Source organism: Rattus norvegicus, chromosome 15 (genome assembly GCF_021556685.1).
Source record: "Rattus norvegicus strain SHRSP/BbbUtx chromosome 15, alternate assembly SHRSP_T2T, whole genome shotgun sequence".
Lineage (NCBI taxonomy): Eukaryota > Metazoa > Chordata > Mammalia > Rodentia > Muridae > Rattus > Rattus norvegicus.
In genome coordinates, this window is record NC_141548.1 from 104,649,314 (window position 1) to 104,662,532 (window position 13,219).

Below are 13,219 nucleotides of genomic sequence, written 5' to 3' on the forward strand. Positions count from 1 at the left end.
GATTTTCAGCACCTCCATGATGGCATATAAACATCTGTAACTCTAGCCCCAGGGAATCTGACACCCTCTTCTGGCTTCTGCAGGCCCTCCTCACATGTGGTATACTGACTTGCATGCAGTCAAACATAAATTTTAGAAAAGGCTTTTAAAAAGGAAAAAATTCCTGAAAACTACTAATTTATAAATGCACAATTTTGTGCACTTACTTTTTGATTTATTTATGCAAATGTGGCAATTATAACTGTAATCCTCTTTGCCCCAGTTCTTATAACCTAATCTACAGCTGTGTAGGTACCAGGTGCCCATGAGACTCAAGGAAAACAAGGCATGTGTGCATATGTTCTGTTCCTAAAAGGGAGGTGGCACACGGCCAGCGCACGATGCCTGTATGGGAAGCCCCTGTCGTGTTTCCGGGCATGGTCCACAGGCACTGTCCTGGCTGCTCAAGGAAGGGCTCGGTGCTTCCATTGTCTCTGTCATCACCAACATTTCCGCCTTCGCGCTTCACATCTACCTTCCGTTAATTGTAGTTGGAACTCCTGACAGTGGCTATTAACATTCTCATTAGACCCTGTTTTTTATCTCACAAAATGTTTCTGAAAACAGTTGTCTCAGAACAAAACAAAATCTAAATTACTAAGGAAACAAAATCTAAAAGTGAAAGGTGTAAATTAGGAAATATGTTACATATATTAGAGTATTAACATTTTTACACTGGCAATATATACAGTGCAATCAGTCTTCTTTCTTTTGCCACGCTATTGGCAAGAAATGGTAATTTCACACAGCATTTCTTTTTACATGGAGACGTATTACGATAGCCTTCCTTTGTATATTCTGTTTCATTTATGAAGTAGAACTTGCTTTTGCTGTTTCCTTGGTCTGGTCTGGATGTCAGTGCGCTGGCTGGTGAGGTGGCAGTGGGTAGTCCTGCCCAGAGAGGACAACTGGAAGGCATCCTGGTTGGGAGCAGAACAGTTGGTAGGCAGAGCCCGCCTGCCCTGCAGCTTGCTGTGCTGTGAGGGCCCAAGCACCTTTACCTCCCATTGGAGGCCTTGGAGTGGATCATCATCTGTGACTCCGTCATTTCCCGTGAGTTCTCCTCAGGGGCTGACCTCACTGCACTGGAGATTGACACGCTCACTTGACGTTTGAGCATCTTCATGACCTTTCTCTTGTACCCTTTACATGCAAAGAAGTATATGAAAGGGTCCATGCAGCAGTTGAAGTTCATCAGGCACACTGTGAAGTGCAGAGAGATCTGGAAGGAGTGTCTCACCCCACAGCCGAGGGCTCCGGGGGCGTAGAGAGTCTTCACCATGTGCTGCATAATGGCCACGTGGTAGGGCGTGAAGCACAAGATGAACACGCCGATGATGAGGATGATCGTGTTGAGAGCCTTTTTGTTCACACCAGATTTCTCGGTCAGTGGGTTCTGCTTGGCAGTCCTGAAGAGTTTGCAGCAGATCTGAGAGTAGCACAGGAGAATGATGGCAAGAGGCAGCACGTAGCCTAGCAGGCAGGCTCCGAGCAGAATCCACGGGAGAGATGCTGTCCCTTCAAAATTTGGATATTCCATGCAAGTAGTCTTGTCTGCCTCCTGCTTAGACATGGGTTTGAGGAGCAGTGGCAGTGTTTGAGCAAACACCAAAATCCAGACAAATACACAAATGCCCTTTGCATATTCAATTCTTTTAATCTTGTTGTAGCGCAGAGGGTGCACCACGGCAAAGAATCGGTCTATGCTCAAACAAGTCATGAAGTTCACACCTGCATACGTGTTGATGTAGAACAACAGAGCAGTTATCCGGCACAGGGCATCACCAATCCTCCAGTCAAAACCCAGGGCATAGTAGACTATCCGCGTAGGTAAAGCTGTGGTAAACAGGATGTCGGAAATCACCAAGTTCATTGAATAGAGAGTGGTTGAGTTGATTTTTTTTCTATTTTGAACAATGACAACTAAGGCCAACAAGTTTCCCACCAGACCAATGATGAAGACCAGGCTATAATGCAGAGGCATTAATATCCTGGCCGTGCTGTGGTGTGCATAGAGATCACAGTTATTGCCGTGAGAAGCTGCCAGTGGTGTAGTAAAATTGTTAGCCATTTCTGTATCCGCAGTGGTCAGAGTTACTGGAAGGGAAGCAAGTAAGGAGTTAACTATTTAACTCAGCAAATGTACACTCATACATCTGCTTTAAAGTTTTCAGTGTGCAAATTCCCTCTGGAATAAACAGAGAATAAAATTTGTGTTTACTTTTATAGTTAGTGGCTTTGGCAGAACTCGGGCAAAGGAAATGGAACCCTCTAAATAGGTCAAGTGTGTTTTGTAACCCCGGGGAGCTCACCAACTTCAGACAGAAATCCCCCCTTTTCTGAATCATGGTGTGGTTAAGAATAGAATCACGTAAAGTTCCCCGCATTTTAGACAGGCATTATTAAACCTGGCTTTTAAATCGAATTTAGGTTGAGCTTTTTTTTTCTTCTTTTCTTCCAAAATGCCTATCACTGCCAGGAAATGAAATCAGTCAAACATGTAGTGAAGTATGAACATGCCACAGTATCTGATCTGTGCTAACCTAACACGTATGAGAAATAGTCTTAGGTCATGCCAGGAACCGAAAGTTAAGCTTTCTTATGAAAAAGGAATAGTATTCATAACTAAAATGGAGAAAAGGAGAAAAGTAAATGTGCGGTGTATAACTGTAACCAGCTGCTCTGGTAGCTGAGGCAGGGGCATTACAAGTTTGAGGGCAGCTTGGCCATCTTGGTGAGATCCTTTCTCAAAATGGAAGACAAGCCAGAAGTCGGGTTCAAGGGACTTTGAGTCTGCCTCAGCAGTAGCATACCTCTTTCTGTGCGAGACTGAGTGTGTGTGGTGTGACTCAGTCAAGCTGCTTCAAAAATACAATTCTAAATCAGGCACACAAACCCATAAGAGTCGTGTAATGTGGTGTTTTGTGTTTTGCTTTAGTAGTAAACAAACCTCCACGGCTGCACTGTAGTCACTGTTCTTTTACCGTCTGGATTTCATTAGGCATCTGGTGGACACTCCAGTTCCCTCAGTGTTGAATCAGTATCCGTGAGTCAATGCATAAGTTATGGAGCTACTCCCTTGGTGCACATTTGATTATTTAAAGTTCCTTCTTGCTCATAAATAATGCTAACACTAATTTCAAATTTCAAATTGGAAATTAAAAATTCTGGCAGTAAAATTTTATATAAGAAAGAGCGAGAGAATGGTGGTGGAGCGAAGAAGCTGAGCAATGAAGTCGGTGATGGATCCTAAAGGAAAACCCGCTTCTCTGGAGACTGCGTGCCTCCCCTGTAACGTGGAGGGAGTTCCTTCAGTGTCTGCTGCTGCCTGCAGCCAGATGACCAGCCGGCCGACCAGGTCTCTGTTCACGTCTGACAGAGAAGAGGGATGCTCACTGGTGCTGGGCTCTGCCTGTGCTGTGGTGTTGACAGACGAGTCCTCACAGTACGCAAATAAAGCCTAAAGCAAGACCAAACAAGTGAGAGGAAGCGCCTCGCTGCCTCAGAGAAGACTGGAAGGGAAGTGGACTGGGAAGGACACACTGAGGGAGGAAGGAGAGCAGAAGGTCAGATGAGGGAGATAGAAAACACGTCCTCGCTGACTGAAATGGGCTGAGCTTCCAGTTACACGGAAGACTGCCCGTGCGGAAGGCGGTTGTTGTTGGTGGTGGTAGTGGTTGTTTTTAAATCTGGTTGTGTGTTGCTTAAAGAAAATGTAATTTGGGGGCTGGAGAAATAGCTCAGCAGTTAAGAGCACTGACTGCTCTTCCAGAGGTTCTGAGTTCAATTCCCAGCAACCACATGGTGGCTCACAACCATCTGTAATGGGATCTGATGCCCTCTTCTGGTGTGGCTGAAGACAGCTACAGTGTACTCATATAAATAAAATAAAGCCTTAAAAAAAAAAAAAAGAAAATGTAATTTAAATTCAATTGAGAAAGATTCAGAATAAAGCTATGGGAGATGAATATCACCTAAGTCCTGATGACAGGGTGGCCTGCAATCAGAAATAAAAGGAAATGAAGACAACTTTGATGCCAATAGGAATCTGGCTTTACCGCCAAAGTTAAGAATAGTCACCAGGCTATGATGATGCACGCCTTTGATCTCAGCACTTGGTGGGCAGAGGCAGCCAGATCTCTGAGGTAAGTCTATAATCGTAGTGGGCAATCATGTGTTTTTGAATATCCTAGAGAAGAAAATAAAAGGCACTGAAGATTTATTTCCTCAACATGATTTAAGAGTTAGTGGAGTGTGTGTTGAAGACATAAGCATGTTTCAAACTCAACCATCATAGGTCCCCAGAGGAGGCTCAAGACATCTAGAAAGTCAGTATTGAACAAACCACACAGCCTGAGGACAGCACAGAGAAACTAGAAACCAATGACAAAGCAACAAAGAGTGAGTTTAGAAATGAAAGAGCTGTGTATAAGAAACCTTTGACTTAAAGAAGATACCACATCAGAAATTTTTGAGATGCTTAAAATAAAAAGAAAGATTGAAAATAGATGTTTGCTGTGCCACTTAAGTTTGGGAGGAGCCCAATTTGTCCAGCAGAATCAGAAACAAATAAAAAGTCAGTTGTGAAATTAATGAAATGAAAAAATGCAGGGAGACTGCCGCTTACTGAGGGCCTGCCTTCCACTGTTGTGTTCAGGAGGCAAGGGTAGACATGGGGCGAGTGCAGCTTTAGATAAACCTTGGCACTGAGGAGCAGGTGCCAACAACTCTGACAAATACTTTTCCAGCTTCTGTGAGAAACTTTCCTCCTGAAAATCTCACTTTCCACTTTTGAGGAGTTTTTCATAGCAAGCTCATGAAATGTGACCTCAGTCATTAGTGTGTGTGTGTGTGTGTGTGTGTGTGTGTGTGTGTGTGTGTGTGTAGCTGCAGAATCACCATGTTATCACTACTGTAAAGGTTAGGAGAGCCACCTCAACATGAGAGAGGGACGGCCTGCTGCTGTGTGTCAGCCTGCAGATGATGCCTGAGTGAGTCTGGACTGTGTCTTAGCATCTGGTCCAGCTAAAAATGGGAGTGGCTTCAAATAGCTCAGGTATGGGAGTGTTCCTCCCAGTGCTGACGGCAACAGGAAGATGCAAATGTGTGAACAGCTCAGATTCGTTCAGTCGATGACTTGGAGGGCGTAGAACAGTTCAGCCGTGCTGTGGCGTGTGAAAGTGGCAAAACAAGACTGTTTCTTGACTGGAAGTATGTTAAGGAAAGCTGATGGCATGATTTCTGAGGGAAAGTGAACACAACCACGTGTGCAGAGAAGCACACAGAAAGATGCCTGCTTGGATATGAATGTGCCAACAGATAATACTGCATGAGTGAGTGGGGGCTTTTATCCACACAGCCCAAATTCAGAACAATGAATGTAGATTGATTGAAGTAATGATTTTGTTAATTGGAGGAAGAAGTGCTAGTTTGCTCTTCTTGCAAGAGCCTCATCACCCAGCGTCCTTCACAGCCTATTGGCATTTGTGTACTTGCTTACTCTGCCTACCTTCCTTTAAACCGTGTCTGGTAAGGACCTCATATGGGCCTGAGAGGTTAAAAATCATGTCGGGTCCTTCTCTATGGTGCTCCCGCCAGTCCTTTGCAAGAGCAGCTGTCTCATGAGCCTTAAAGAACTGAGAGATTGTGGTTTCAAAGTACAGACAGCAGGACATATGTGGTTAGCTTCCCCGTGGTAGATGGGGCAACCTTCCCAAGAGCAGGGGAAACCAGTCTCAGGGGAGGCTGGGACAGGGATCTGAACTGACTACTGTCGGGCCAGAGCCAGCCAAAGGCAGCACTTTTAGAGTATGGACATGTAAGCAGGATAGGTCAGAAAGTGGCCTTGGTAAGGCAGATGGAGATGGTTTGAAAATATGTTCCTTTTGATACTTAGCAACTTGTGGGGATTGATTCTACATTTTCCTCAGTTCCTGTTTCTGGCTTCTCTGTGTTCTCAATGCTGTCATTTCAGTACATTTTATTATCTCCACATTAAGAGGAAAGTCCTTTTACATCCTTGGTTGCTGTTACTCAGTTCTTAAGGCAACTAATCTTAATTTATTATATGTCCTCAGAGTTAGAATTTGTTCTTTCCTTTAACCATCTTCTGGATTACTCTCATGAGGCTTGAGTTAGCTTCATGCTTTGAGCAAACTTTTAGTGGTTTTATCTGCATATGTTAGAACCTGGGAATACAGAAACGAAGGGTCTAGAACTGAAAAGATAGATAGTGTGGGGAATGCTGTGTGGCTCTGTGAGGTCCTGGCGCAGCACTGCCAGTTGTGTTCCTTCAGACACATGCACTGTCCTGTTTGCTTGTACTCAGTGTGCCTGTGTGGATCTCAATTTCTCCTTTTAACCATTCAAAGTACAACTCACATTTTTTAATGCATTTTAATTCTTTCTCATTTTAATTATTTCAAGGCAACAGCTTCGGACATGTTTAGAATATGTATGTGAGCACACATATAAATATACCTATATACACGTGTGTGCCTGAGTTAAACCTGAAAGTACTGTAATGTGTCAGTGAACATATTACATAGGGGAAAGTCCACGGAATGTGTCTTAAATCTGTTTCCCTTAGAACACTAATATTTATAAGAATTAAAGTTCCAGTGCAGTGCTTTTGCTGACATTGTACACTTGACTCTGCACTCTTCACACTAAGGGACAGGAATCAAGATGCTGACATCTTTCCCCAAGAGCACGGACAGTAACTGGGCTGCATGAAATGGAATTGTTCTTCAGGGTTGACCTTCATGAAGAACAGGGCATCCTGACATTGTGTGTCTATCCTTCAACTAGACCCTTAAATGTAAACAAGGTATTGTTTCTGTATTCCTAGGATCTAGCATATGTAGCCTAAAACCACTGAAAATATGCAAGTATAAAACAGTGTGGTCTACTCCCAAACTCCCACTCCCCTGGAAGCCATCTTGGCGTTCTCTGGTTTTCCTGCTAAGCTGCAGAGAGAGTCTGTTCTGTGTCTGTAATATAACATTGATCCTTCAGCTTTCCTGTCATCCTAACTTTGTCTCCCTTTTTTATTTAAGGCATCAACAATTCTCAGAATAAATGTTAGATTCCTTTCTACGTCTTTCCCTGACATTCTTGAAAGGTGTGTGTTTGTGTGTGTGTGTGTGTGTGTGTGTGTGTGTGTGTGTGTGTGTGTGTGTGGTGTGTGTATGGTTTGTGCGCATGCACATTTGTAAAATTTATTTCCTTGCCTATAGAGTTGCCAATATCTCTTGAGATGTTATCATTTCATCCTTACACAACCAGACATGTTGACATGAAGTGACAGTTTTTCTCTTGTCACAAAAAGGAGAGGAAAAAAATCCCCCTAAACTTGCCTGAGCTCTGATATAGTTTATACGCAGAAAAACTTACTGAAGAACCCATGCACAAGTCTGTGTAAGTTTTTAAGGCTACATAGACTGCCGTTAGTCTCATTCATTTGACAGAAACAGAACAAAACCTTCATAGTGATCAAAGGTTTGGTTCATACGAATAAAATAGCTTTGGGCCTTTAAGGTTTTTGAAGTGTCACCATTCTCTCTAACGTTTATTCTGAGACTTGTTGATGCCTTAAATAAAAAAGGGAGACTCTGTTTTCTTCAGGGTTGATAATGTTTTGAGCTGGTTGGGTGTAACCTCAAGATGGGGTTGTATTGAGATCTGCCTTGGGCAGAGGGGTGACCTCCCTGTGTGTGCCAAAGAGGAAGCTGTGCTTTGAAGAACAGCTAGAAGAACGACTAAGAGCATGGAAGCCCAGGGAGACGTTCTGGGGTGTTGTTGGTTACAGTTAATCCAACTCTTCCTTTCCGATATGTTCTCAAGGAAAGGTAAGGTTGTAGGAAAATGCACAGAGTTGGGGAAAATAAAATGAGTGGAAAAGCAAAGGGAAGAGCTCACATGGTGACTGAATACCAAGGGCATTGTCCTCTGAGGGAGGGGAACACCTCAGAAGTAACTGAGGCTGGTTCGAGGCCCTTGATAACAAGCCTGAGGGAGAAGTCACCCTTACTCCCTATCTCTCATTAGCTAGCATTTGTCAAGTGTGTGGACAGAGCTGCTTTGTTCCTCTTTAAACAGCAGCATCTGAGTTAGCCCAGTGTCAACACCAGCAGCACTAGGTCACCGTTTGTTCCCGCTTCACTGTAGTTGATGGACAGCTGCTGTGTGTACTGTTTGCTGTAAAATGGGCAGGTGGCAAGTGAAGTCCAGCCTACCAAAGGAATAGCTGACTCCATTGGTTGGCTTGTCCATTCCCACGTGCTGTCGATGGTTAGGACATGCCACAGTGACCCAGTTGAGGAAATACATTATTCAGTGGATTCTTTACCATGGGTCAGTTCTGATAGCTGTGTGTCTGTCCACTGCTGTCTCCTTTTCTCTTGTCTCCTTCCCCTAAACTGAATAGACTGAGGTGCTTTTATTCAGGGTGCAGTTGGCCATGGTCAGCCTTTTGAGGGAAGCTCACTAAATGCATCTGGCTGTTGGAAACGTGATGAGTCAAGGAGCCACAGAGATGGGCTTTGTGACACTGCAGTTGAGCCCATGACATAGTCCACCTTCAGCCACCTTTCAGGTCTGGGAAGATCCCAGGTAGCACAGGGAACTCTTCACACAGCAGTCTACAGTTCGCCCTCAGTGCCTCTCAAGATGCCTGACTCAGTGGTGCTCAGTGAAGACCAGCTGCACTGGAGAGCTACCTGTTGGAGCTAATGGAAAGTGTGTGGTGTCTGGGAGGGCGCGGACGGGTGAAAACTCTCTCACGTTAGAAGCTGGACATATTGCAGATACTTTTCTGTCACTTTTCAGTAATTACTCCTTGTATGGCTTTATCAAAAGTAATGATGTCATGTGTACGTTACTGTAAGAGGTAAAAGGAGGCCACTATCACACTCATTCCACACAAGGAAGGCAAATTTGTGGGATTGTACGTGAGGGATCACTAGCTTCATAGTAAAAGGTCCCTGTATGGAGGAATATGTACCTGATACTCTTCCTCTTAGGGCGCTTCTAGAAATAGTCCACACTTTGTACCCTTCCAGTTGAAGGGAGTTTCAGCCTTTAAGTTAAGCCTACTTGTTTTGTGGCTATGCTGAATTGAGGGTGAGTTGAGTCATTTTCTCAGAATGCTTCAAGATCACATGGGAAGTCAGGACTCTGTCCTTCCCCAGCCAATGGGTTTTTCTTGCAGCCCCTAACTCTGCCCTGTGCCCCACACCCCCCCTTCTGTGTCCTTATCTGCCTGTCTGTGACGCTGCTGTCTGCAGTCCTTCCCCTCCTCTCCTCTGCAGTGACCTGATGGCCTTTTCCCTTGAGAGCCCCTTAGCTGGTGCTCAGAGGCCGAGGGCATGTCTCTTGTAGCATGTTTCTACTCTCTTCGTCTGGGTCACTAGCTGTCTTGGTTGTCTGTAGCCCCTGGCTCCAGCCAGACCAATGCCTCTTTCTGTTTTAGATTTTTCACTTAGGAATCTGTGACTCCCTTCCCTCCCTGCCTCATTAACATGGCTTTCCACCCAAACTTCGATGGAAATCAGGTGCCCAAGGGAGCTTCCTGACTCTACTCCCCCTTCCTCTCACTCCATCCCAGGAAGGCGGAGTATTGTGGAGGTTGTGGCTTTGTGTCACTCCTGTGAAGTTCCGAGAGGGCGGTGTGAGGACAGTTTTTACACGCCCCACCCGCAAAGATGGAAAGAATGGCCAGAGCTCAGCTCACACGTCCTTCTCTCTGTCCAGAGACAGCAGCATGAAGGTAGTAATGGCTCCTCAGCAGACCCGGCCTTGGGTCTCACCAAAGCCAAAGTCACAGCTGGAGCTACCAAGTCTAAACTCGGCTCTTTGCCGCCAGAAAAATCACATTCAGTACAGGATGCATTATCTATCCTCGGTTCCTGTTTCCAAGGCAGAGATAAGTAGAAGTGTGTGGAAGACAAGTGAAAACAGGAAGGTACTTCAGGACTTTTGACATATACCTGCTCACGTGTGTCTGAGAAACGAGGAGGAGGCTAGGTAGACTTAAATGGAGCAATCATTAATGTATAGCATGTTTTAAGGTGGATAAAGGAGAGTTGAGTATTTTGGGTTTGTTTTGTTTTTAAGATAGGGTCTCCTGTGCTCCTGGCTAGCCTCAAACTCACTACTATATGAGTGGAGGCTGATCTTGAGCTCCTGATCTTCCTGCCTCTACCTCCCATGAAGGAGTGTACCACCATGTCCACTAAGTAAAGATTTTATAAATGAGTTTACTGTTTTTAACAGTATTTCAGCAACAACACATTTTGACTGCTATTTCAACTGAAGAGAAATCGAAGCCCAGCAAAACTTTATGCCGCTGGGTTACCTGTGTCCTGTTTTTAGAGTTAAATGGATATCTGACAATATGCTGTCTACCCTCATTGGACTACTGAACACTGAGTTTCTCCCTTCACAGCATGCAAAGGATTCTGCATGTGCGAACTAGTCTTGTACCTTGGCCAAGATGGCACAAACAGCCCAGGCCAGACGGGAGGACATTGCCCACCTCTAGTACCATACGTCTATGTATGACAAAAAGAAGGGTCTCCCTGTAAATGCTTTCATTTCTTGGTGTCTTCAGGTCAGGATTAGGAAACTTGCATGTACATTGTAGACCTAGAGTAGCTCTCTAGTAAGAGTCTACCATGCATGCTTGGAAGTCCTAGAGTGAGCTCAGTTGTCACAGAATTTACTCTGCTAGGTGACTGATCATGGCACTAATTAACTCCAGGAAGCCCGCCAAAAGCTTATAAAAGAACTTATTACCACAGCCACCCACGTATCGTACAAGCCTGCGAGCAAGGCTGCTTTGTGGAACCGTGTGCCCTGGCGGTTTTATGTTCACAAAGCACCATTAAGCCCCAGAGACAAGCACTTTAAGATACTCGAAAGCACACCAGAGTCTTTACATATGCTGTAACAGAAAGCAGACATCTTCAGACAAGCTCAAGAAAATAATTTGTACAGAATGATAGCAAGGAAGCCCCCTATTAGACTTATCCTTCTGTGTGCTGTAGGCAGGGCAGGAATGGTACACTGTGCTCCAGCACCTGCTCTGAGGGACAGTGCGGGAAGGACTGGCACTTCACGAATGAAGTGGCCAAAGCCAGAAACCTTCAGCAACTGGCATGGGGCCGGGCAGCTCTAAATAATGGAACCTGAGTTACGGACTGAGCCAAGCCCTCTCTTACCATTAACACTCTCTTGGACTCTGGTGACACCCTTAGCAGAGAGTACCACACCTACGATCCCCAGTCTTCTTTAAAGGAAGTCCCTTCATGGTTTATATTCTGTTAGGCATTTCTCTTAACTTCTGCTCTTACGCTGGAAATTGAGTTTTTAAATCACTACATATAATCTTTGTTTTGCAGGGTTGTTTTTTTTTTCCAAAATTTTTAGACTAAAAATGTGGAGGCTTATTTGGCATTATTGGTCACCTAATAATAGAAACCAAATAACAAATTTTATTTTTCACTTAAAATAGTTGGCCTTTAGAATGATTTTGCTTCTGAGGCAGCAGAGCCCAGACTGACCGATCATCTTCGCTGGTGGGGAGGATTAGTTGATAAAATAGTTTTGCAAACTAGAAAATACTGTTCTGTAGATGGTGCTTTAGAAAATAAGCCTCTTACCCTGGGAAGTCTGCTGCTGAGGAAAGTTATTATCAAAAACACTTCTGTACATAAATGTATGCAGGTAGTCAAATGTAATGGATTTTTAAAAAATAGACTAAATAGTTATGTATGTAAACTATATCCAAATTCAGGAATGCTTTGTCTCAGTACCACCGTTCCTTTCTCTTCATAGTAGACAACCCTGAAATATTGGTGTTGTTTGCTGAAGTTTACTTGTGAGTCCTACAAACATTTATAAAACAATGTTTCATTCATTACTTCTATCTCAGGAACTACTTTGGGTTGCCAGCAACCCCGAGGAAATCTAAACATCCAGTTGTTACAGACAGTTATTTAATATATTCTTTTCCCACACTTTTACCTTGAAACTTAGGTTTTCAAGGTATTCCTTAACTTAAAGAGAAGAATGTCAGGTACTTACGTATCAGAGGGTGGCTAGAGCCTCCAAGGTGGCCGTCCGTGTTTGCCCAGACTGGAGTCAGCTGAACTGGGCATGTTGCTTTAAGAGCGACTGAGCAGGCGTCCTTTTATGGTGGTGCCTTTTTCCTGTCATCCTGTGACTGAGCATAGTTATAATCAGTTAACCTCACATATGCTATGTGCTTTTTTTTCAAATGGGAAGTGAGATTTTTTTCTTCTGATACTGATTTTTAAAAAACTATTCAAAAGCCCCTTGGGCTTGGTGAATTGCTGATATCTATGGAACTTTTAAATTTTTTTCCATAAAGATTTAAGTCTTAAAAATTTTTGAAGCAATAAACTTCAAAGAGGGGGAGGGGAGAGAGAGATAAGTTTAGTTACTGGTGACTTTATGTTGCTATTTTATGTAACGTTTAGGCTGAGGAAAAGTGTAAGTTTAATACTGGTGTCTGCCTGGAAATGTGGTATCAGGGGTGAATCTGAACAGTGGTGTCAAAGATGGGTGTCTGGGGTGAGGGAGAAGAACCTTGCATGTAAGCTAGTTATATTTTCAATGGCGAGGACAACTGACTGACTCAGTAACAGTGGACATGGGAAGATCAAGGACAGTAGGGGGACACATTACTGATGAGTCCAGCCTCAGTGTGTGTGGTTCCAGAGAGACCTGTTCTGGTCCCATGATGCTTTGGGCTCACTCCTGGAACCCAGCAGGTACTATATTGCATATAGTACTCTGAGCAAGCCAGAGAGGTGGAAGTCACCCATGCCCACCTGTGATCTGGCCTGTCATACCTGGGGGCTGCTTTTGGAAGGACAGGACTCACTTGTGCTGGGACTGGCTGGTGGAGGACAGTGATTGCATGAACAGAGAGTGCTTAGGCCTCACAGGACTGCAGCCCCACCTTCCTGCAGAGTGAGTGGGGCCTTATTCTGCTTCTGTCAACTGTCCTTATTCTGGGGAATAGAAGATGGGTCAGAGGATGGGGGCTAGAGCAGACTTTCAAGCCAAACCCACAGACAGCTCTACCTTGTTTAAAATAGAATATGCTTTAAAAGAAAAAGAAAACACTTTGGTAAACTGGTTGATTTTGAGG

The 13,219-nt window shown here is 44.2% G+C and overlaps 2 protein-coding genes across 15 annotated transcripts in view; one reads left to right on the forward strand and one right to left on the reverse strand.

Annotated features, from left to right (window-relative positions):
• Positions 1–13,219, forward strand: part of Ubac2 (UBA domain containing 2) — a 146,458-nt gene that overhangs the window by 76,878 nt on the left and 56,361 nt on the right. Inside the window, exon 1 of one of the 11 annotated variants that reach the window (XM_087586290.1) lies at positions 5,193–5,372. The gene's annotated coding sequence lies outside the window, so the exon portion shown is untranslated. 11 annotated transcript variants of the gene reach the window in all.
• Gpr183 (G protein-coupled receptor 183) lies at positions 175–12,180 on the reverse strand. Of its 4 annotated transcripts, none has more exons than XM_087586535.1 (4): positions 12,127–12,179; positions 4,120–4,228; positions 2,990–3,499; positions 175–2,136 (listed from the first exon to the last, which is right to left on the reverse strand). In XM_087586535.1, exon 4 carries the CDS (start codon positions 2,108–2,110, stop codon positions 1,037–1,039), a length of 1,074 nt encoding a protein of 357 aa, XP_087442661.1. In that variant the 5' UTR covers positions 2,111–2,136; positions 2,990–3,499; positions 4,120–4,228; positions 12,127–12,179; the 3' UTR covers positions 175–1,036.